General features: G+C 41.7%; 2 protein-coding genes across 4 annotated transcripts in view; both read right to left on the reverse strand.

The window, feature by feature from the left end:
- Window positions 1-8,779, reverse strand: part of dok4 (docking protein 4) — a 152,607-nt gene extending 143,828 nt beyond the window's left edge. For both annotated transcript variants that reach the window (XM_049561939.1, XM_049561931.1), the window contains exons 1-3: window positions 8,444-8,779; window positions 6,506-6,568; window positions 2,725-2,788 (exon numbers count right to left, since the gene is read on the reverse strand). The gene's annotated coding sequence lies outside the window, so the exon portion shown is untranslated. The remainder of the gene's footprint in view (window positions 1-2,724; window positions 2,789-6,505; window positions 6,569-8,443) is intronic.
- Window positions 8,780-21,282: 12,503 nt separating this feature from the next.
- Window positions 21,283-25,985, reverse strand: part of ccdc102a (coiled-coil domain containing 102A) — a 102,256-nt gene continuing 97,553 nt past the window's right edge. For both annotated transcript variants that reach the window (XM_049561725.1, XM_049561729.1), the window contains exon 10: window positions 21,283-25,120. In XM_049561725.1, coding sequence (XP_049417682.1) covers window positions 24,988-25,120 — 133 coding nt within the window. In that variant the 3' untranslated portion in view covers window positions 21,283-24,987. The remainder of the gene's footprint in view (window positions 25,121-25,985) is intronic.

The following is a 25,985-nucleotide window of genomic DNA, read 5'->3' on the forward strand; positions in this document are numbered from 1 at the left end:
TTTATGTGCGACCTGTGAACAAGTAGGCACTTTTGCAATAAACTCAGTGATATATTTTCCTGGCATGTGACTTTTTTGTATCAGATTTTGTTGAAATACTTTATCATAATTTGACCATCTTTTACAAAGTAGTTTGTACTCAGTAGCCTTACTTAATCAAATTAGATTTCTCCTGAGGGTAGTTTTGCTGTAGAATAACTTCTGCTAGTTTGTTTATAGCACAATACTGTGCCACAAGGACAGCATGTGGGCTGTATGGAACCATAATCATGGAGGACAGACAGAGCCTAAACTATACCTTTTTTGTGAATCTGACTTAATGGAAACACAAAGATGACTTTAATCTTGAAAACCCTGAGACATCAAGAAAAGCTGTAGATTAAATGTTGACAGTGACAAAACACTGAAAAAACCTTCATGCAGGAAAGATTTAATGGACTCTGACTGAGCCAAGACAGATTGAAAATAAATAAAGTACTCTTTCTATGATCCATTTATTCTGACATTTCAGAAACACGGCTGACAATACCTCATGTTCAGCTGCTAATGAATGAGATTGAATTTAAGTAGCAAACTGAAAACAGATCGAACACCTCCTGCTGGTAAAGTTTAATATGAGAGGATTTTTTTAATGGAGGTGGTGGTGTCACAGCTGTGGCAGCAGCTGTCCAGGTTGTGAGCTGTTGTGGCTGTGTGCCTTCATTACACACACAGGGACACATCATCTCCTGTGGCTGGTGCCGGAGGGAGTGTGAGGAAAGTTTGGGTTTTTACTAGTTTCGAAAAATTACACAGAAGTTTGCAGCTACTGCTGGAGACTGTTAAAGTGGTGAACATTAAAGGGGAATTTCACCAATTTTTACAATTCATAATGCTACTCCCTTGGTCGAAGACAGTCCAAAAATATTACTAAAAATTAACAACTCTCAATATCTAGAAAAATACAAATATTAAATAAAATTAGTCCATACCCATTGGTAGCTTTGTCACCTTCTACCTATGCCAATCCTCAATGCCTATGTGCAGTTTCATTGGTCCACAGGGGGAGCCACAGCGATCGGTCACATTTTAGCCATTTTTAAGCATTTTTCTGTTGTTATAGCGCCACCCAGTTGCCAATTAGAGTTCAATTTCTCCAGTCACCTTGAGGTGTCCTGTTCTACATATCTACCAAGTTTAGTAAAAATCCATATGGCGGTTAGGCCTAGATAAGAAATGAGCTCTCTAGCGCCCCCATTTTGTTTGATGGGCTCAATAATGGAGGGGTCCCCTCAGATTATGTGTGGTCATATGCCTACAAAGTTGCGTGGTGATGGGTGAAACCCTTGAGATGTTCTACACCTTTATGTGATGAGCCACGCCCTCCGCAATATTCATTGCCTTATAGAAGCTCAGTTTTAGTAAGTTTTCCAACTTTTGCCAAGAGGGAACTTTAGATATTGGTCCCTAGATTATGTTCACCCAGTTTCATGCAGATCGCTCAAACTTCCTAGGAAGAGATCCATTTGAAGTGTTTTTCAAAAAATTCAAAATGGCAGAAAATCTATATAAGCGGAAGTTATGGGTTCTTGAGGCAAATGTGTTCCTCATGAGGAGAGGCATCTCTGTGCAAAGTTTCATGTCTCTACGACATACGGGCCATGAGATATACCCATTCAAAGTTTGACATTTCAATCGGTTGCTATAGCGCCCCCCTTTGGCCAATTGATGTAATATTGCTTCATTGGCATCCTCCCATGACCCTCTACCACTGTGCCAAATTTCACATGGATTGACCAAGTCAGTGAGGAGAAAAACGTGGAACAGACACACACAGACAGAGTTTTTGTCACAATATATAGTAAGATACAGCAAGATGTCCTCTCAAGACATCTGTCTCAAGTCAAAGTCAAGGCGAGTCTTTCATCAATGTTTATCAAGCAAGTCTCAAATCCTCAAATTTACGAGACTAGCTAGTCATGTGACTCGAGTCCCCCACCTTTGCTTTTTGATGATGGAACCAGGGCAGTGCTAACTTCTGCATTGGCCTGCAGAAAAACATAACTATGGGAGCACTCTATTTACTGTCTACGGAGCAGCTCCTGACTCTGTCCAGTCCTATGCCCTATGACATCACAAGTTTGAGACGTTCTTCTCTGATTTTTGTCTTTGACACAGAGTAGCTCATCTTGACAAATATTAATTTAACTTTTCTTTGCTGTGTAAATACCATATTGAAATTCTTAATTTAGGTGGTGTTACCCTTTAAACCTGCTACATATTAGCATGTTACCTTCGTCACTGTCAACCTGTTACCATGCTGAGGTTAGCTCACTGTTTAATAGCTCTAAGTGCAGTCTTGAATGCTGCTGGCATGGCTGCAGACTCGTAGCCTTGTTTAAGACTGTTTCCCTGAGACAATTACTGTATAATGTCGTCTTGAGATAAACAGTTGTCTTATGATTACAGACCACTATGTCATTATCTCAGGATAACTGCCTCCTGTAATGCATGGTTTATCCTCGTAGGTTTCATCATCAAGTCATTTCTCTCAGACATCCCTGAAGAGAGTAGAACAAAAAACAAGAAGGGAAGGGAAGTAGACCTTGGTGTGCAACTTCGTGAACCCTGAAGACTCTGACGGTCTTTTATAAAGCCTTGAGGTTTGGAACTACCCGGCAAAAAAAAAATTCAGGCAGAGTAATCCAATCTTTCTCATTTCACTGCACATCACTAAATTCTTACCTCTCAGGTGTCTCTCTTCTTCCATTTCCTCCTCCTTTCTTTCCCTCTCCTCCTCGACTGAGCTCTGAGACAAACCACACACACACACACACACACACACACACACACACACACACACACACACACACACCTGGTGAATTGAACTGTAAATGTCTTTTATTAGGTTGATTATAAAAGCAATATTTCCATTCAACTGTCAGATGAGGCAATTTGGAGCTAACTTGGAAGAAAACACAACAACACAACAGAAAAATGACGACTGTCTTTCAAGAAATGGTCAGTCTGTTATTACATTAGAGTGTCTGAGTCACACCGGGTGGAAAGATGCTGCTGCTCTGCTCTGCAGCATGTCACACTTCAGGCCACAAACACTATCACTGACTGTGTCATTGTTCTCTTTATATGTTTAGATACAGCAACAGAGCTCTGGAAAACCGTAAGATGTTTGAATTACAGTCACTACATCGACTACGTAAAGAGGTGCCAACAATTTTGTGACGTCCATAAAGTTGGAAGTTTTGATAATGGTCAAAATTGGAGTTGAATCACTGCATCCTTAGTTTCCCATGATGCAGCCAACAGCACATTGTTTGACCCTTCCTGCCTGGTAAATGCCCATTTTTCAAGCTGCATATCTCCACTAATGTCAGGCGTAAATTAGTGTTCTTCAAACTGAGGTCATTATATTCCTGACGACGTCCCCCACATGACATCATCTGTGTTATGTTCTGAAACTTGTGAAAGTTCTTCCAGAGCACAGAGGACATTATTAAACTGTCTCACAGGCTGCACATACTCCCCATGGTGCTATTATGGATCCTACAGCTTAACATGTGAAATTCCACCCTACTATGCTGCGACTGGTGAGTACTGGTCACGGCTTATGCTGTATTTGGCTAGTTCTCATCACGTCTACGCATGAATGAATCAATGATTAGGGCAAAGAGGTGAGGGCAAGGGCTAGGACTAGCCAATCACAGCTCAGTAGGGCAGGACTTGCCTAGAAAAGCTATGGGATCCATAATAATGCTTCCTATGCAGCCCAGCGTCTATGGGAATTAATTCGATGACTCTGCTACTCACAATTCACATCCTGTGCCAACGTTCAGTGCAGAAAGTAGTGAGAAGCCAATGAAAGTAAGTGTGTGCTCATCAGGGGCTGGATGGGAAAGCAGTAAGTCCAACTTGCATGCAGCAGACCAATATGTGTCCAGTCATCAACATTAAGGATGTCAACGGTTCACCGTTAATTGGTTAACTGCGATTTCTGACTAGTTACACATGTTGGTCTATAAGTTAATTTTGCTACACTTCAGTTTACTAGATTGCCCACCACCTGGGTCTGGTAGGAGGTAGCTAGCAGCGTAATTCGGGCATTACCACTAGAAATCCTGTGCCTCCATGGTCCCAACCCATCAGCATTAGTGTTAGGGGTGAGTTTGTGTACAAAAATCTCTTAACGTTTAGAGTGGGTCCTTTTTTCGTGTAAACGTGTACACGGGTTTCACCGCTGGGTGGTGCTATTGCATTATAGCAGTAAAGCCCCAGTTATCTGAATACCAACTGAACGGGCCATTTAACCAACGCGCTGTTTTAATCGAACAGAGCATGTAGGCTACTGACCTGTTGCCAAACCCGGTCTCACACCATTTCTTGTCATATTCACAGTAGTTACCGGACAGCCCTTCACTTTAAGACGGTGGCCGTGTGGGTGTGACGTAGTAAGGCAAGGCAAGGCAAGTTTATTTGTAGAGCACAATTAGTACACAAAGTAATTCAAAGTGCTTTACAGAACAAGAACATGCATTAAAATCACAATACAAAATAAAAACATAAACAATCATTATAAAATGAACTTTAAAAGAGAAGAATGCAGATAAGATCCTTTCAGTCATATGCACAGTGAAATAGAGCTGTTTTGAGCCTAGATTTGAACATTGTCAGAGTAGAGGCCTGTCTCACATCTTCAGAAAGACTGTTCCACATTTTAGCTGCATAAAACTGGAATCCTGATTCCCCATGTTTAGTCCTGACTCTGGGCACCAGCACGAGGCCGGTCCCTGAGGTCCTCAGAGTCTGAGATGGTTCATATGGCACTAACATGTCAGAGATGTACTTTGGTGCTAGGCCGTGGAGAGACTTGTACACAAGCAGAGCTGCTTTAAAGTCTATTCTCTGAGCCACAGGAAGCCAGTGTAGAGACCTGAGCACAGGACTGATGTGCTCGTACTTCCTGGTTCTGGTCAGTAGATGTTGTGGGAAGTAAAGCGGCGTATAGAGTGTACGGACGGGAATGCACCGTGAAAATAGTACTGTCCATGCTACGGGTGGTTGCTGTTTACAGTGTTTAGATAGGCTCCAGTTACAGCATAGTCTCTGTGAGAAGGCCCTGTGTTATGTTATGTTTTCCTGCTGTAGAGGAGAAATGAATGTGCTTCTGCACGGACCTCAGTTCTGCATCCTCATTCTTCAAGCAGAGTTGGTCCGGAATCTTAGAGCTAGTTGCCAGCAACGAGCCAAGTTGTAAAGATAATCCACAGAAAATTAGTGTCTCCCAACTACGGTTCGGAGCGCCAGACTGGAGAAGGTGACACAGTCTATCACAGTTAGTCAACAATTAGTATTGGTTGGTTGTCTGTCTCTATGTGTCAGCCCTGTGATAGTCTGGTGACCTGTCCAGGGTGTGCTCCGCCTCTCACCTAATGTCAGCTGGGATAAGCTCCAGCACCCTCGCAACCCCCAGCAGGATAAGCAGTTACGGAAACTGAATGAACGAAAAGTGGATTTATTGATATCTATATCGGTCTAACGAGTTGTTATATACTAGCGTATCAGATATCGGCAAAAAATCCAATATCGTGCATCCCTAATATGTTGAGCTTTAGACCTGCTGTTTGACACGGTTGTGTGTTATCTGCCCCTTAAAAGGCTGTGAATCTGGTCTTCAAACTGGAGCCTCCTCACAGCACTGAGCACTGATATGCATTATTCCCCCCTTTTCAGATACTGTTTCTAATAAGTTCTGAAACAATGTTGTAATTTTGTTCAGTTACCTCCCTCAGTACTGACAGACTTTTCAACTTGCTTTAGATAAAATTTTAATGTTGGATATGAGACCAAAAAGGCTTGTTAACGTGGGCATTTTTCTTTTTAAGCAGTGCAGATCTCGCTCCAAAGCCCACAGCTCGGGGAGAGCCAGTGAACGAGGTAATTAGTATCATAATGTAGAATTCATACAAACATGAACTCCTAATCATAAAGTCTCTCGCAGATTTTAAGTGCTGGGATGCATGGGACTTTAATGGAGAAAATGAAACGCGCGTGCACATGTACACACTTACAGGAACATTAGCAGGGAGAACAGAGTGACGTTAAGGCTGCCATTAAATGCTCTCTAGCAGAGTAAACACAGAGGCAGTGCTGGGAGTCGTATCATATCCCATCCACAGTGAACAGATGGTTGAGCAACTGCAGCCTGGAAAGCAAGAAGGAACCCTAAAAGCAGCTAATGGCCTCCGTGGTCTTGCTATCTGCGTGTTTCAATACTTATTTTTATTCTTTTTGGCAAAGTTGACTGTGTTTTATGCTCCTTTCCATCAACCCAGCCTCACACAAACATTTAGACTAAGTTTCCCAGTGTGACCACAGTCCTGTAGTGGTGACTAGTGAGAAGGTCCATCAGCATCCCAGGCTCACATCAAAATATGTAGAAGCTTCAGTGGTCCACAGCACAAAACATATTAGTTTCACAATAGTGGCTATACAATTGTGAGATGCTTACATATATTTTGGTCCATTCTTTTGTACCTGCCGCGTCCATGTCACATGACTGCCAAGTGTCTGTCTGTGAAAACAAAACAAAACAAAATGGCAGTCCTTCATTTTACTGTCAGTGAAAATGCATTATTTTAAGGTAGTTTTGCTATTACAATGACCAAATTAAAATGTTCTGATAGCATAGTCTTTGTTCCATGAATGTATATGATGTTAGTTTGTTAGTTATTATGAAGATTACTTAGGTCTCAAAAGAAAATTGTTGGAATGCAACATCTTCCACCTCTGCTACGGTTGTTGCTATGCTAAACCAGGGTTTGCATTGAGTCACAAATGAAGATTATGAACATAAAATACACACTAGAAATGTTATCAAAACCCATTTTAATGCCAAAACTATTTAAAATATTGCATGTTCCACTGAAAAATAAAATGAATATCCAACATTTTTGATTAGCGCTCATCTCTTTGCAGTGATGTGATGCGGACGCAAGCCTATAGAAAAGAATAGGCCCAAAAAACATAGGCATCTCACAATTTTATTTATTACATTACATTGATGTGAGACTAGGTTGCCTTCAGAGTTGCAGCACATTGAGGGCAGCTTAAACTGGCTTTGAAGGAGGAGATTAACTTTATTCACACATTTTAATCCTGTTATTTCAACCAGCACCCTTTAAAACACAAGAATCTCTCGAATGATCTCATCATCAGTTTAAAACTATGAATTACTCTGAAAATGACAGGTTTTCCTTATTAAATTAAAGTTTGATTCATGTCATAAAATGAACACTTTATCATCATTCATTCAATTGTCGCTTTTATGCCACAACTTAACTATTTTCCTGAAATTCTGACATTATCATCATACCATTGTGACATTTTTTCACAAAATATTTAACCCGATTATTGGATTTGTTTCTCTCATCACAGGAGGCTACATGTGCATGTCGCTGTTACAGTACACTGAGTACATACATAAAATTGCTTGCTTTTTGGTGTTATTTGGTTAAATTAATTAAATTTCTTTTATGAAAAAAATGCCCCTTTGCCATTTTTAACAGCCACTTCTGGCACCTGGCATATTTAAAGTTAGTCAAGGTACAAACAAAGTTACAGGTAAACTATGGAACTGGTAGCTTACCCACCGGCACCACTGGGTCTCTGCCATCCGCTTCAGTGTTTCTGTCGCAGTGTTAGACATTAGCAAGGGCCACGGGCCATTTGGCCCGCAATTTATCCAAGAATGCCCCCAAAAGCCATGTTCCGAGGGCCAAAATTCCCCTCAAGTTTTCGAAACAACTACATGTATTTATATTTTTAACAGTATTACAATCTGACATTAAAGTATAATTTTATTTTCATTAAATTAATTTACCGTCACGTCTACAACTCATTTTCCAGACATAATCAACGAGATTGCACTGATTACGTGAGAGTAATCTGACAGAAGGGGAGGGGGCTTTGCTGTACCATAAGTATAAATTAACCATTTCTTGGGTGATCTGTGTCAACACAATGACAAATTAATGAAAAATTAAGGTAGAATGAATGCTAAATTTTAAATTAACTTACTTCCAGGATTGCATCTAAGGAATTTATAGTAATTTGGCCTTTTTAACAGTAAAAGTAACTGTAATGTGGTGAAACATTAGTACTGCTATCAGTAGATTAATGGTTAAATCATCACATTTAAACTGGCTGAATTATAGGAAATCTGAGCGATATTTTGCAACCATAACTTTATGTAACCCATTATTTGTTTCATTTATAGTGGTTTCTACTGAAGAGTGAAGACACTATCTTAGTTGGTTTTGCTTTTCATGTGCTTATTGTTAGAACATAATTACAATTTTTTGATGGCCCCCAAACATTTTGAAAATGCCCCCATTTTTTAGACCGTGGGGGCCAAAATTGCCCCCAAAATATTTTGTTAATTTCATACCCTGTTCTGTCGGCCGACTCCATGTCGGTGTCGGACCCGGGCTCAGGTGCCAGGGGCATACCGGAGGTGGTGCAGCTCAACAGGTGGCTGTTTCAGCCGGGCTGTGGCTCTCTGCCTCAGTGTCAGGCTGCTGCTCAGGTCCTCTGTGATGCTGCTGGTCTGGTTCAAGTCGAGGTGGGACAGCAGGGCTGCTAACGGCTGCTGGGTAACAGTAGCCGTTACTGACCTTTTTGCTAGCAGTGTTAGCAGTGTTAGCATCGTCCTCACCAGGTGCTTATCTGGAGAGCCGAAAAGAAAAAAGTCGAGATAGTCTGTTCTTCTTAAGTACAATATCTCTGCTATCCTTTTCTTTTTTTAACATTTTGTTTCTCTACTCCACCGTTTTAATGAATCTTTGTTTGTTTTTTAATGCCTCTATTCCTTCCTCCAAGTTTACACCATTTCCGCTGTCCAAGTTCCCACGGTCACATGACTCATCGTCATCATCATGACACAGACACCGTCAGCTAACCAGTCATTTTTTTTTAATTAAGAATAAATAGATAATAAATTCTGCATGGACTGGTTTGCATATCTACACACTCATACAATTTATTAGTTCATTTCAATTTATTAAAAAAAAAAGTATTAAAAAAGACAGGATGACGTAGCCTACTGCTTCCTGTTTGGCTGTTGATACTTTAAATTGAAGTAAAAGTGAAGTACCAAAAAATTCTTCCTATCATAATACATTTTTCCTCAGGAATTTTTAGCCTTATCAACTTTATGGTTGTAACATTTTACACGTTTGCCACTGTGGTTCCTCAGATAAGGGCTAACTTGTTAGCATTAGCTAGCTGCCAACTAAGCTAACGTTCGTTCATTAATCTTACTTCAATATTAAGTCACTAACGTTAATGTTTAAATTTAAATCCTGTTCCAAGTGAAATTTATGATATGTGTCTGACATCCTAAACCCTGGGTTTTCAACAGAGGGTCTAAAGTACTGTCTATGACAGCAAGGTAAACTAGTTAGCTAACATTTATGGACTGACACATATTGGCCTGTTAGCTCTATTATTACTCCAAGTGTACGGACATACTTGTGAGCCATGATAGATTGTTTTGAAACTTTTCGACACTCTGTCCACTTCAGAAACCACTGGCAAAAGGGGCAGAGGGGGAGGCTAATGCACCTAGCCATGTCCCAACTGCTGCTGACTGAGCAGCTACAGGAGAGCACTAATGAGAGAAGGCCTGAAAATATTCTGGCAATTATCTCAAGTGCAGCTCTGTTTTATACAGTATACGTAGTAGGGGGTCCCTTAAAGACCTCTGTCCTAAACAAAAGAAAATGTCACATCTTGGGTCTCAGAATAGTAACTCCCCGATCACAGTAAGAAAGTATTTTAGCAGCTGGAGGCAGCTTTTTGTAATTGTTTTAATAAAAATGAAACTTTTTGCTTGTGGTTTTTGCGGCGCTACATGCCTTGTGTTTCTGTGCTCTAGGCACCTTGCCGGAGTTCTCTGACCTCATCGAGTTTAAAAAACTTCAACTCAAGGTGGAAAGGTGCCCCATGTCATCTCCGCTTTTTTCCCTTTGTCCAATCAGATGATTTGAGAGGCGGGCCTTCTGTGGTGGTCACGACAACAAGTTTACAGATTGTAAACAATGGAGGAGAAACTGGTGGTGCTCAGTCGCTCAGCAGGACCAATGGACTCCCTGTAGTTAGTACTCATTTGTGTTATGCTGGGCCCGACAATCAGCAGGTTATCAAACTGCCAAGTCATCCTAAAATATGCCTGGAAACGTCCATGATGGAGGAGAAGCTCCTGGACCAACTGGTGGTACTCCCCATGATCCAGCCTCTTTGTTAGGGTCTCATGTACCCACACAGATCTCTGTTTATCTGCTGACAGCTTCTCACCCTCAACCAGAGCTACAGACAGTACCCTCTGCCTCAACATGTCAGCAACTAGATACTGATTACTGAGGAGAAAAAAAAACAGTGCCATACTAGCTTCTGTTTTGGTGTGGCTAACTCATCCTGTTATATGTTTACTTTGTCAGTATTTATGGCTGAGGCCCTGAAAAGGTTTCTGTCAATAACTCCTTCCCAGAGGAGAACCCTTGAGGAGCAGCATGCAGCCAACCCCCCTAGAGAAAGGGAATCCTGGGATTTCAGTGTGTGCGCCCTGCTGCAGCTGCTCCAAAGAAAGCAGCTAAAGCTCCAGGACCAGGGAGCCCTGGGTGGAGGGACACAGCCCAAGACACCACGTGAGACACCAGTCCTACTGTCTGCTGTACAGTCAGGAGCTGTTCTGTGAGAATGTGTCTGTAGGCTGAATATATGTTTTTTAACATCCACTGCGTTCAAAACTCACACTATATTCAGGCAGTGATTGTGAGGGGCTGAGAAAGTAGGTGCGTTTTGAAGTTTGTTTGTTTTTCTTTTCCAACACAACTACTTTTGTTGATTTTTCTGTGTACAGACCAGTTAATGCCTTCAAGAAGAGGCTGTCTGAGCACCTTATCCTCACTGAATGATCATCACATCTGCCTCTTTTTGATCATTTCCACTAATTTCCCCACATTTGCATTTTATTGCATCTTTGCTCTTATACTGAGTTTTCCTGTTAATCCAGTTTCTTCAGTATTTTCAGTGACTCCAGAGGATTTGAGTTCACCTGAGGTTCATTAAAGTTTAACGTCTGTACTGTCACCTCAGTTTGAGGGCGCACAAACAAAGGAGATGACATTTTCAAAAGTATTTACATCATAAAAGGCCACATATTGCTTTAAATCATTCACGACGCAAACAAACTGTGCGTGTGTGCGTGTGTGTGTGTGTGTGTGTGTGTGTGTTAATAGTGGGTTAGCACAGCCAGGTGACAGGGCCTGTAATTACAGCCAGTGAGACCAGACAGCCTGTCTTCTCCCTGCAAAAGAAAGACAGGATAGAGGAGAGGAGAGGAGACGTACATACACACACCCACTGGCCTCCACAGACGTGTTTGTGCATCAGCAGGAACAAAGAAAACTCAAATCAATGAATGGGAAGTTTCTGATGGCTGTCGTTGCCTTCACATGGTTAAACATGGAGGCCAGCGCAGACCTGTAATCACAAGTTGCATTTTTAATTAGAAGTCAGCAGGTTGATGTAACTCATAGCCTTTAATGTTCTATTCAAGTTACACTGCTATGGATGGACAGTATAACACAGTGGTGGTGGGTCGAGGTCCAAAAGTGGGTTGTGGGTCCACTCTGAATGGACCACAAGTGACTCGCATACGTGTCAGCTTTGTAAAAAACACACCTTATTTGAAGTGCAGTGAATTTTCAGCACGGAGCTTTTATTTTGAAGTGCAGTTTCCTGCTGTAGAGTGAGTGACTAATGGACAGCTCCTTAACAGAGACAGAAAAATAGCTTGACGACACGGACAAAAGCTAGTATGACACTGAATGTATTAAACTCTGTGGACTTTCTGGCTGGACCACTTGGAAACCACTGGTATAATAGTGTCATACATCAGATCAATATAAGCTTTTTGGTAAAATAATATATTAAAAAACAGACATTAGTTATGTCATCAACCTCCGTATGATACATTTTGACTGATACATTTATGAAAGGATTGATCCATGCTACAGTTGTGTATGAAGTGACTTTATAAAGAGCCAAAATGTAACCATAACATCTTGTCAGGAAGTAAAAACTTGACTCATTGACGTCTGTAATGTTGCATATTACTAAACATCAACATAACCAACATAACCTTACCTAACAGCAGGCCATATGGTTCGCTTAACCAGGTTCCTCATGGATCATAAAAGTCTTAAATCTTAAATCTCATCTTAGGTTTTGATATTCAAGGTTTAAAAAAATGTCTCATAATGTCTGGAATTGTAGGAGGGGGACGCATTTTACTTGGTCTGCGGCAAAATAAAGGAACATGTCTGTTTTGTTCTGATTTATGTTTTATTCTACCAGTATTTTTTGTCCCACAACAATGACCATTTTCCAAATCCAGTACCTATTTTTTTGTATGTTAAATAGGTAGCGTACACATAGGTAAGCTACCGCAGTGTCCCTGGTTTATTGATTTCTTTTGCTGCAGTAATAGTATAATTTTGTCCTCTAAAGATATTTTTAAAAAGTCTGAAAAGTCATTAAATTTGTACTTAAAATGTGCAGATACCCTGCATTCAACACATCCTCATACCTAAATGACAGAATGGGTTGCTTGTCAATGGCGTAGGTAAAGGTGCACATACTCAAGTTGTGAAACTGTCACAGTTTTGAAACATGGTTAATTTTGTGAAACAGTTGCAGTTTCGGTTTAGAAAGAGATCATAGTCATGTACATAATTTTATTTTTTTTAAATATTATTTTTTGGGTTTTTTGCCTTCAGTATACAGGACAGTGTGAAATGGGGAGACAGAGAGATTGAGGGGGGCGACATGCAGCAAAGGGTTGCAAGCTGGAGTCAAACTCGCAACCGCTGCAGCGAGGCATCACCTCTATACATGGGGCATCGGCACTATCCACTAAGCTACCGACGCCCCGTTATGTACATAATTCACTTAAATTACGTACATAGCGTAAGTCAAGTGTGTTACATGTGAAAAGTAAGTTGAATACATCAAGTCAACCCTGACTTTTAGTTTCACACAGGGCAAAAACAGAAGACTCCTGGTTCAAAGTCCTGTGTTTGTTTGACCCATCCATGCACCCCGACCTCCTCCTTAACCTGAGTTTTGTCTCTCTCAGCGGTCCAACCTATTCTCATTCCGAAGCTGTCAAATACCGCTGATTGGTCGGTGAATTCCATGCCAAACACCAACCATAAAAGGCATCCTTTCACAGCAGTGTGATATGCCACCAGGCGGCTAGTTTATAATGCCATTTCCTGTGCAAATAGAAGTGTATTTTGAAAAGACAATGCATGTATGAGGCATAAATTGACACAGTGTCCTGGAACGTCAACAACAGATGCACCCAGGATACCTAGTGCATCATATGTAGATGTAAAAGTCCACTGACCAAGCGGCGATATGTGTCGAGTTGGGAGTAAGAAGAAGTTGGTACGTCACCTGACTTTCTCATTTGTTCCCGACATAATTTTTATGGACACTAGAGGTTGTTGCCAAACAATAAATGTTAATATGGGTCATAATAAGGTGCTTGCACACATGACCTATACAGCTGGTTTTGGGTGAGGACGGTCTGGGTTCACATAATTAGTCTGAAAGGTCATTTAAACAAAAACAAAAAGAAACAACTAATATTGTTTATTTAAAGGTGTCCTGTGGAGTTGTGACGACTGGTAGCAGTGTTTGTTTGTGAGAGTGGGTGCACGAGTTGTTTGTATCTGTTGACCACCACAGGGCACCTTTAATATTTCTGTTTGTAGCTGACTTTAAGAAACACAATTACCCTTGAGGTCAAGGTAAAAACTTCACCAGTGCGTTTAAAAAGGACATATTCTGGCAGATTCAGTGTTTATTATACAGAACCGTATAGAGGCATACACAAGGGAAGAAAGCAGTGGCGTGGCACACAACACCTTGGCGAGTCCTTGGCTGGAATTGAACCACTGAAGTTGCAGTTGTATAAAAGCAGCCGTATAAGACATGTGCGAGTGTTTGTCAGGTACATTAAAGGATCTTGTTGTGATAACAGAGCAAAGCTGCCAGAAAAGCAATTGTACGTGTTGTCTCATGTGCCCGTCAGACTGTTACAGCGCTGACATTCGGTCCTCTGTGCTCTGACAGAACTAAAAGGGACAATTATTTTATTGTCTGCGCTCCTGTCTTCGTTCTTTGTCAGAGTCTGTGAAGAAATCCCGGCAGACCATCTCCTCCTCCTGTCAAGAAATAACAGCCTAAGAAATGGGATTCTCGTACCTCTGTGTATTGTCTTGAGTCATTATTCACCTAAAGCCGTGTTTATAAAGATGATTTATGATCATGTTGCTGGCAGAGCTGCAGTTTGTGGGAATAGATCATGTCGAAGCTTATGAACCTTGAACTGAACGTGGAGCAGCTCCAGCTTTATGTCCCATGCACAGTCTTTTCGACACGCTTTTATTTCATGCTGCAAATGTTTTCTTTTTATTTCATTAATTTCCCTATTAATGGTGATATAACTCAGCCTTTGGCAGCCATATTGGAAGCACTCAGCTCTTGGCAACAGCAGTTTACAACAATGGACGGCGTTTCTACACATAAAACTGCAGTTCTACAGGCCTGAGGAGACGTGGCTTATTTCTGTACTGTGACTGACTGGAAACAGACCAGCTCATTCTTCATTCATGGTTCTGATCTGCTTACCGTCAGCTTTGCCATAAACAAGCAGCCATTAACACTCTAAACTATCGTATACTAAATGCCACACAGCCTTAGAAAATGAAGGTGTTTTTTTTTTTTTAAAACCTGATTCTAGATTTTAGTTAAGAATCAGCACAGTCTTTACTTCAGTCCAAAAAGGTAACACACAAACAAGGAGTCCAAAAAAAGCTTACGAAACAGACAGAGAGTGGGCAAAGAAATCCTTAAAGAGGATAATCAGCGGCAGGTGTGGCTGATGGAAGGCGGAGCTTAGTACTTCAAAATAAAGCAGGAAATATAACAAAATCCAGGATGTAACACCACTTGAGTTTATTTACCAAAGCCCAGTGGTGTAATGTAATGACATAATAATACTTTGTTATAGTGCTTAAATACTTTTTAGGGAGCATCTCTACTTTACGTGAGTTTGCATATTTCTGTTATCAATACATTTCCCCCCAAGCGTCTTCATATTCACTCATGGCCGTTTGATTTGGGAACCTGGCGTCAGTACTTAACCACAAATCATTCAACGACTAAAAATGTCTTCTGGTAAGACAGGACCACTGCCACCCACTGCACCCAACATCTCTCCCCTACATGTCAAAACAAGTGGAAATATACGATGTTGGAGCCATATGTTTGATTTGTGTTAAATGTATTGTCCCGCCAAGCCACTAGGTGGCTTATGTGACTAGCTGAGGTAGGCCATGGTATTTAAGTTCATGCCAGTGAGCACAGGTGATGCTGATGTTGGGAAGCAAACAGTTTTCGACTGCGTTCGATTTATAAGGTCGTATTTATTGGAAGTTTGTGTTGAAACTTATTAGCCTGAGTGTCAGACTGAAGCTCCCAGAACCTTCAGTTTGACATGGCTCCCATTGAAGGCGATTTACAAGGGGGAGGAAATTTGATTTTTCCCTAACCAATCAGTAGAGATCAACGACTCACCCAGAATCTGACGTCATTAGTATCCATGCCTCGGGGCTGCCGAAAACAAGCGAGCATTGCCCGTTTAAAATGTCTCCGTCGTCGTGCACGCCCGGCTGCATCGCCATTAAATCCAGTTTAGCAGCTTCCTTAATTTGGTCCTCCATTAACGCGAGTAGTGGCGAAATACCTCGATAGCATCGTTAATGTGGTCTGTAGGATCTGTAGCGGTCGCCATTGTTGCTATCCTCCCCAGTTACCCACCGGCGTACAGCTTGACATCAGCGTGGCGCTGATTGGCTAATCGCTAGACCCCCAGCGTTCATTGGTCCGTCCATCATTTGGACGAGATAAATCGCAAATTCATTGAAGTATGCCAGACCAGAGATGCAAGCCTCAGTTGAGTGGGCGGGGTCTATGGTCTGGAACCAGGCTAGAAACTTATTGGAAGTTATATGGACATTACGGCCACTGGTGAGAAAATAAACATATCATGATACAACTACAAGTAGCTATGATACAAGTACACGTCTAAACAGTTCAGCCAATAAGCAACATGTAGTGGCTAAAGTACAGGGCGAGTCACTATGTACTACTTACTTACACTATACCACACCTTTGCTGCAATCCACTGTACGATGAACTCGGAAAGAAACAACCTCCAACGTGGAAAAGTGCAATGGAACAATAACTCAAGTCACAATTCCAAGTTGGAAACTCCAAAATTCATCAAGCAGTTCACAGACATAAACACATCTGACGTCACAGCAACATGATGGCACACACTGTGAACGACCTTTTCATCAATTATTTACCTTAAAATATATTTTTTATGTAGCATTTGTGTTGTTAAACGTGCTGTAACAAAGTTGACACTACCATTTTCATTTGATTCAGTTAATCTGTGCTCCGAATGGAAGTCTTTGTGACCATGTGTATCTCTGTCCTCACAAAACCATCACACACAAGTTCTACAACTTCACACTATCAGCTGCGGTGGTTCACACTGTTACACTCTGCTCCTGTTATTCAGGTGAGGTTGAGGTGTTATGTTATTTTAATGAGCAAGACGAGCAAGATCTGATTTTACACCCTGTTTTTCTTCGTTAATGGTGTTGTGGTAATGGATGTAGCTCAATCTGTAGATGCTTGTGAAGCTCAGAGACCAACACATTCTCACTCCGACCTCGTCACATATTGACATTTGGTCATGGACTTTCTACATTGAGATATGACGTCCAAGGTACCCTGGGTGTGTTGGTTGTTGAAGTTCTGGGACGCCGTGTCAACTTCAGCCTGTTACATGCATTGTCTGTTTTCAAAATACACTTCTGTTTTCACAGGAACTGAACAGTTTGCATACAGTCTCTTCCAAAATAAAAACACAGTGTGTCGGTAATGTGCAAATTAGCATTTCTTTTCCTTCAACAACTACCGCACATGGTTGGGTTTTGTAAAAAACAACAACAGGGTTTTGCTCTAGAATCTTATGGGATGTGATCACCGCTCTCTCGGGTGAAAGTCGGTGTTTGTTGGACTCATCCACCACCTCTTTTACCTGCCCCAGTTGGACTTCCACCACCTCAACTTTCGTCCTTGTCCCACCGCATTTCCCCTTGACATTAAAGGATGCTTTTTTTCGTTGGGCTCTGCCTAAGGGCCAGATTTTGACGACTTCAGAGTGAGGCCAGGCTCCAGAGACTTGCCATACAAACATCAGTCTGCTGCAGGCATCTGTGTTTTTCCAGCAGAGGCACTGGGATGCATTTAGATTTTCAGAACTCAGGAACCCATTCTCGGAATTACCGACGTCCAACTTTTAATGGATTGCAGCAAGAGGTCACGTGATGACACCTGAGCAATCTCCATGACAACTGAAAGAACCAGACTACGTCTCCAAGGTCAAAGCGAGCTGTCACACTCAAAATGGAAAAAGAGACAGCCGATGATGAAAATAAGAGCTTGAACGAAACTTGATTGTCCTTTAATGTCTCTCAGCTCGCAAACAGACAGTCCGTACCGACGGTAACGACCTGTGTGTGTGTGTCACGATCATTTATTGGCCTCGTTCACATGCAGTCATGCTTAAATTGGTTTATTGCAAAAGAGACAGACACCAATTCAGAGCAATAAAAATGAACAGAGAGACGGAGGGAGGCTGCCAGCACGGCTACCGTCGACGCAGGGAAACGGAAGAAATCAAACAGGCTAGCGTTCAATTACTTTTCACAACACGAGGAATAATTTTCATATTGTTTGTGTTTGCAGTGACACATAGGCATGCACACACACACACATATACAGTGCATGCATACGAGGAGAAGCTGTGGTAGCTGTGGAATAATTATAGAGGGATCAATGTAATGTTCTGCCTTCCTGCTGTCAGCCATTACTGGCCTAATAAAGACACGGAGAAAATTAACATAATGAACTAGGCTCCAGGCTTAATACACACACACACACACACACACACACACAAACATCTATGGAAGTCAAACACCACCTCCAACACATACATTGAACACCACACACACCCTCAGTGCATTACAGTGTGTGTCATGCTTAGCCAACAGTTTTCAGAATTATCCTCTCTACTGTACTCATGGGACGGAGCCAAACATTAACACACACACCATCATCCACAGCTAACAGCTTGAGTGTGTGGGCGCATTGTGTGTTCGCAGTTATCCCAAGGGCACCGTAGTGACTACTTGCACAAGTTTGTACGTCTAAACTGTCAATACACCAGTATCTGCTTTATGCAAAGTAAGCACACACGCACACAGAAAGTGCAGAGCCAAAGTTGCGTGTCTGATTTCAGTCGCTCTGACTCCAGCCTACACGGGGGTGAAACATTCATTACATGTCTTGGCTTCTCTCTCAGACACACACGCGCACAGAGTAATGAATATGATCTCAGAGGGAGCTGCGAGCTGCTCCCCCATGCTGTGTGTGGGGAGTCAGGCTGAGGTTCAATCTCATTACTGTGTCTACTCCGTGCACTACACCACAGTCGGCACTGCCAAACACACCACAAGTGTGTGTGTGTGTGTGTGTGTGAGTTTAGCGATCTTTCTCACTCCAGCTCCTTTGTCTCTGATTCTTTAACTCTCTGGCTGTCTTACCCTCGCGTGCTACAGTATTCACCCTGCATATTATTTGGCCACGGAGGTTATGTGTACTCATTAAAAAAGTATCCTCAAACATTTCTCTTAACTGTGTCTAAGGCTGCGTTATTTCTGATGTTTCCATTGAATCAAATGACTGTGTGATGGTGCTGAAGTCACTGTTGCTTATAGAACATTTTAGGGCTGATGTAACAATGACGTCATTTTATGAGCTGGGGGCAAAACATGACTCAGCACCACAAGGCTGTAGGCTACACCGGAGTCTTAAAATGTCGTAGCCGCCACTGCCGTCAACAAAAACATGGTTAAACGTGATAAGACCAAAGGACTGGACGGAGGCCATCATCAAAAATGCTCACATGTGCAGCGCACACTTCATATCAGGTTAGGGAAAAAGTATTTCCTGTTGTAGGGATGAATAAGGTTATGTGTATTAAGGGTTATCATGTCCATCTCATCAGAAACTGGGGAGGGATTAAGAGGAACGCTGGATTTCTCTGGAACTTTTTTGCCCATTAGCTAACGTTAGCTTCCATAGCAAGTGTCATCCTCCTTTGTAAGACTGTTAAAATGCCCTTTACAGCAGAAATAAACATGTTTACAACCTGGTACAAAAAACACTTTTGGTCTCTAAAGCTTACTTCCTCGTTCATGACGACCGTACAGGAGGTTAATTTGTATATAACCCACACCTTTACATTTCACTAAGGCTTAAAGTTGGGCCCACTTAAGGGTGTGGTGCTTTGAGTGATTGGCTGTCGGCGAGGTGTCACCACAGACTATGGGTGCATTTCATCATGCTAATGTGTCTCCTCACGTCCCCCACTCACTTTGTCTCCTCGTGTCTTGGTCCCAGAGCAGAGGAGGTGATGAAGAGCATCATATATCAATATAGCATCAGTTTTAAGCAGTTACATATTACATTAGTTACATATGACCTGCGACAAAGCTGTATTTCCTGTCAAACAGACCGCTACAAATGTCCACAGATCCTCTTATTAAAGATAAGTTTAAAAACCTCACAGTCATATTTAATAGACAGACAGACAGGAACATCTCTTATGCACCTATTAAACTTTTAAATATACAGGAGGCCTTTATCCATTGAGCTATTTGAATTGCTGAACATAACCAGCTATTAGTAGTATTATTAATGTTGATCACGGATCAGTTATTAGTTATGATCGTTTCGGCTATTTATTTACTTGCATTATTGTTATCTGCACAATAATAACAGCTGTGTAAGACTGTGTGTATGTCAACTGTATTGTAAATTAACTAACTGCTGCTTTGTGTGATGCCACCACACTTTCATAATTAAATTATCCTATATATTCTACAGTGATAGATTCATCACACGTAACACTGACAACACATTTTACAGCACCTCACTATTTAACTGTGTTCTATTATCTGTAGATCCTGATATACAACAACACGAACTTTCAGTTTTTGTCATCTCTTACCACATTTCTTTGCTTGAAACCAGACAAGATGAATTTATTTACAGCAAGGGTTTTCATAGTCAGTGTGGCCCCAATTTTTCCGCCTACATCTGCACATTGGCACCATTAAAAGTACGCCAAATTAGCTTTTTGTCGCTCCTTCTTGCAAAGTACACATGGATGTACAGACAACTGAGCACATCTGCAAGTCCTGCCTTTCACACAGAATAGTGACAAGAGAAGAACAAACAGGAGGAAAAAGCAGAAAAGCTCCCTTACTAACATTCATTTGGCTTTTTTATAAACAGTCGCCAGTGGTGCCCGTTACAGTAGCGTGCACTGGGGCCCGTGGTAACTACCTTACACCACTGGTGGTGGGCATCATAAAGAGGATGTCAAACTGAATTTAAACAGATATCACTTATTTTTGTGACTAAGTTAAGAGTCTGAGGAGCACACGCACGTTATGTACCCAAAATTGCCTCCATGACATGTGGCTGCAGCTGTTGACAGCGTTTCTGAACAGCAAAACTACGACTAACTTCCAGTTGTTTTTACGACACCTCCGTGCACCTCTCATCTCAAACAGTATCTTAGCCTCATATCTCCGCTCTCCCTCGTCTTACAGTTTGAAAACGTGTTTTTCTTTTGGCAGATTTATCTAACATCAAGTTTCTCCTCTAAATCCACTTCGGCTTCTTTTTCATGTTTAATGAAAATATCCAGACAACAATAAGTGTTTGAACCGCAATTAAGATTTGATTAACCTAAGCATGAACGTTACCAACATCACCATGGCAACTTTATCAAACCGCGGCTGCTCTGTGAGAAATCACTCGCTCTGCCTCTTTAGGAGAAATGTAGGTTTTTAAGAGAAACTTGAGAACAACTTTGAGGTTACAAGCAATAAGGCACCGCTGAGTGTTCTTCAAATAAAAACAAGATTACCCTGACAGACACATTATGAATACACACAGTATGGAGAATAAAACACACAGTGACTCATGTTTGTTTATATGTACAGTTGACATTTATAGAGCTAATACAAAACCACTGCGGTACAGATCATTTATAAAAACTAAACCGTAACAACGACAACATAAATAGTTCAGAATCCTGATCAGTAAAAATATCTTGGTCCCCTTCCAGCGCCAGAGTTGAGGCCGAGGCAGAGAGCGACTGTGGATGATGGTGGAAGATAAATGAATGTGTTATTGCTTTCACAACTGCATCTATCCACTGTTCGACCGGAGCTCCTCCACAGTCAGGAAATTTAGTCCAGCAGATAGTCCAACACCCAGCGTATCCAAAATCCGCCTAATGTTGAATCCATGGGCCGTCTCAAAGGAGCCGGTGAGTATTTAGTGTAGAGCCTACGGGGATTTTACTAGCCTGGGTTTCAGTGAGTGTTTCATTATCCCATGACGGTCTAAATGCTGCTTTGGAGGCGTTTCCACCCCCACTGAATTCAGTCCAGAGTGAATTACTGGACATAATTACTTGGGATTTGTGGGACTTTTTTCTCCAGGAAAATTTAAAATACTGAACCTCAGTGTAAACACTGCATAAAAATCATATCTGCGCCAACAAACTCAGAACAGAACAACAGACCTCTGAATGTATTTCAAGCCTCTGCTGTTGGGAAACGTTTGGTTCCACTTGTGTGTATGATGACATTCTGTATACTGATGAAAAAGAAGGCTCTAATTCAACAGTATCAGACGACGAATCTAACTATAATGACCATACAGACTGAAAGCAAAAATTCAAACCTAAACCCTAAAACTCAAATGCATCAAGGAATGATATTCTGATTTGAATCCCACTGGTCTGCTATCATCAAACCGTTCCACTGTCAAGATGGTTTGCTATTGGTCAAAAGTGCAAATCTGAAGTTCATCCTTTCAAACTGCACTCAAAAGAGAATCCACTAATGGTGCAGATTTCACAGGAATAAACAGACTTTGTTGAGAAACGTTGCTGTATAAAATGCTGATGTGACCGGCCTTCAGTTAGCATCCACAGGTTCAGACCCCCCTCACAGACACTATAAAGAGATTTTACTACTTCCATCCATTACATCCCACAATGTCTTTGCTTTACGAGGACGCTGTACATTCTCATACCGTCATCTCTTCCTCATGTTTATGTACACATTCACTGCACTATTTGTTTATTGTCGAGGAGCAGCTCCAGTCCTGCTGGGAACACACTACATTGGGGAAACTCAACTTGCTTTGCACGAGGGCCACTTTCAGGTGTGAACAGGGTGTTTCTAGGGTTTGAGGACATCCTGGGGCTGAGCCTGTACCTCTGTCAAGGGTCTGGGGGATCCTCTCCTGGCACTTTTTTATGCACTATGGCACCTTATCTACATTAAAGTACAAAAAACCCCAGTGTGAATCAATTTATTTTCATTGTGAATTAGAAATTGGCTGGGGTGCCACCTGGCACTCTATTGGGTCCACAGGCTGCAAGTTGAGTACCACTGCACTACATCTTTAAATGATCAGGCCTAATACATTTACATGAGGACACACTCACAACACAGTTACAGGCTTTTTACTCCGTTCTCCATCTGGTTCACGTTTCCCCCAAAAAACACTGCAGGATGTGACAGAATTATATTCTTTGTTTTGTTGTGTTACCCTGTTTTAGTTTTAAAATGCAAACCATCTCTTTAGGGGATGGCAGCTCAATACCAAGAGTCTCAATACTTTTCATAAGTGGCTCTGCAAACTTTCTGTCGTCACCTTCAGACAAGAGTCTGACATTAGATCACATACAAGCTACTCAGTGTGTACTCATACTAAACCTGTGGCTCAAAGTTTGGTGCTGAGTCATTATCATATTAGTTAGTCATTATGTGTGTGAAATGCTTTTCCAAATCAAAAATATAACTTTGTCTTTAAAGAGGAAATAACAAAAATGTCCTCCTGAGACCTGAACTTTTGTTTGGTATGCTATTTTAATTTCTCCCAGCTATCTGGGATCAGTAGGACCTGATAAGTATAAAAACTAAACACTGTCAATAATGATTAAGTCCAAATGTCCTCAAACAAGACGATAATAAAGTCCTAATGTCTTGAAATGAGTTCTTACTAATTAACAGTGTCTTATCTTGTCACTGTTTCTAAAATTGGTCAAATTTGTTGCCGTGTCAAACTGAAAACATAACTGATCATGAATAAACAAGTTTCAACCATAACATGTGATCAGGTTTTGAACCTTGTCCACTTCTGTCTTGGGATCAGCTGACTCGGCAGAGATGGCTGCCATCTTGTTTTCACATGGATTAGTGTATTGTGCTCTTACTGCCACTAGAGGGCACAAAGGAGAGTCCACGAATGAGGTCAACAGGTGTGAGTTAAGTAGAATAAAGAATAAGGTAAAGTAAACCCAAAATGTGACGTCCTCATATGAGGAAACAGGGTCTCAGGAGGATACAGCCTCTGTCTCAGGTCAGGTTCAGGTCTCAAACTGGGCAGTACCAGGTGGATTTGGACGAGTTGAGCCTAAAAGGCATGGTAAGGGCCCGATTCCGGTCTTAATCAAATTTAAGCAGTTATCTGAACGCAGCCTGATGACCCATAATGCAACTCAGTTGCAGCATAAACCACATATACTCTGGAGCAAAGTGAAGCAAGTTTTCTCTCAGTTTGAGCCCCTTTGGGCAAATTTGTGATATTGATCTCTAAAAACAAAGTTGACTTGACTGATTGGGGATTGATGAATAGAAAAACTTGGCCAAGCTGGAGGCTCCTGCTCCACACATACAGCGGCTGTAATTCTGTCCAACTTGCAGCCATAATGAAGCTAAACGTGGTGCAGTGTGCTCCCAGCATTGGCTATAAACTTCAAACACACGGGAAACTGATCCTGAATCTTCAATATTTGGGAGAATTTCTTTAAATGACAGATGATATGTGATCAATACAATACATGAAAGGCGTTAATACTGGTGATGTAAATGTGGGGTTGAGTCTTGTTTTAATACAGTAGCACAGTTCAGATGGGATAAGAGTAATGCTTGGGGTGATATGAGGTAAGAATGGGTGAGAAAGGACTGAAAGGATGACGCGTGTCGGCCTCTGCTCGAGTGGTTTAGTGGAAGTTATAGGAAGATCCTTTCATTCAGCGTCACACTGTCCGGACATCCTGTTAATGTCTGTCACACGTCTGCTGGGTTTGATCTCCTTGCTGTTTGTCTTTAGAAGTCCAAGCATGTGTGTGTTTTTATGTGTATGACAGTGTGTGTGTGTGTGTGTGTGTGTGTGTTCTGCGTAAGGTTTAGGTGTGTGCTCACCATACTGCTGCTGGGTGGAAATTTTGTCACATCACTTCTGTCATGTTTGAACTCCAGACGGACAACTGTGTGGTTTCTCTGAGTCTCTTTGTTTGACAAAGCTTCATTTTTGTTCATTTGTTTTAAATGATGATTCGATTTTCGATCAACATGGCCGACCATCGACTGTCTAACATCAGCATCCCAACACAACGAGATAAAAGTGGTATTTTTGATCTGACTCTGGTAAAATATCTCATAATGTTGGAGTGGTCCTTTAACAGCAGCTGCTTCCTGATGCAACATGTTGCTGGACATACAAAGTCCCCCCCCTCCCCCCCAAGAGCAACACTATTCACCTTTTCTTCTTCTTCTTCATTTGACTGAGGGTGTCTGTGTCAAAGTATATCATGTGTCACTATATGTGTGTGTGTTTGTGTCTTTGTCATGGGATCTGGAGCTGCAGTTCCTCTTCTTCCTCGTCCATGTCGCTGGTTGGACCGTCTGGGTTTTCAGGACTGAACCGAGCCGATCGCATCTTCCCAAACAGACCAGGACTCTGCTGCTGCCGCCGCAGTCTGAGCGACAGGGACAGAGTGTTAAAGGTGTTACAGATGTTACAACAACATAACAAAGCTGAGGAATATAACAGTACTGCATATCATCTCTACATCAGACACACTCTGCCCACGTTATTTGGCTGATGACAGGCAGCACGATGATGCGGGTGAGGGTGTCTGGTTTGAACCCCAGGGCGTGGGAGCCCTTCTGTGTGGAGTTTGCATGTTCTCCCTGTGTCATCGTGGGTTTCCTCCAGGTGCTCCAGCTTCCTCCCACAGTCCGAAGACATGCAGGTTAATTGGTGACTCTAAATTGTCCGTAGGTGTCAATGTGAGTGTGAATGGCTGCCTGTCTCTATGTGTCAGCCCTGTTATAATCTGGTGACCTGTTCAGGGTGTATCCCGCCTCTCACCCAATGACAGCTGGGACAGGCTCCAGCCCCCTGCGACCCCTAACAGGATAAGTGTTTACGAATAATGAATGAATAAACAAATCAATAAGGTCAATCAATTGCGACAACAGTCAAAGGACAGGTACAGTCACGGAGTATAGAGGTATAAACATCAGTACTGAATCCTTAAAAGTAACCGCACTTATGTAAATACACGAGGAATACTCTATGTCAATGGACTAAAGCGAAAGCAGCTAACATCTTTTACATCTCTGGGTTTATTTATGCCAAGCAAAAATGACAATACCAGGGAGTGTGTGATCTACATGCCAGGGTTGATTTCAATGAGCCACAAAATGAAAAAAAGATTTCATTTCACCCTGAGCTGTATGCATTCCAAATTGATTTAAAAAGGCAGTGACTATTGATTTTTCTGCAGATGCAGCTACTGTAGGTCTATTATGGCACAGACCTTGAAAACAGATTTGGCC

This window comes from Epinephelus fuscoguttatus, linkage group LG2 (genome assembly GCF_011397635.1).
Source record: "Epinephelus fuscoguttatus linkage group LG2, E.fuscoguttatus.final_Chr_v1".
NCBI classification, from domain to species: domain Eukaryota; kingdom Metazoa; phylum Chordata; class Actinopteri; order Perciformes; family Serranidae; genus Epinephelus; species Epinephelus fuscoguttatus.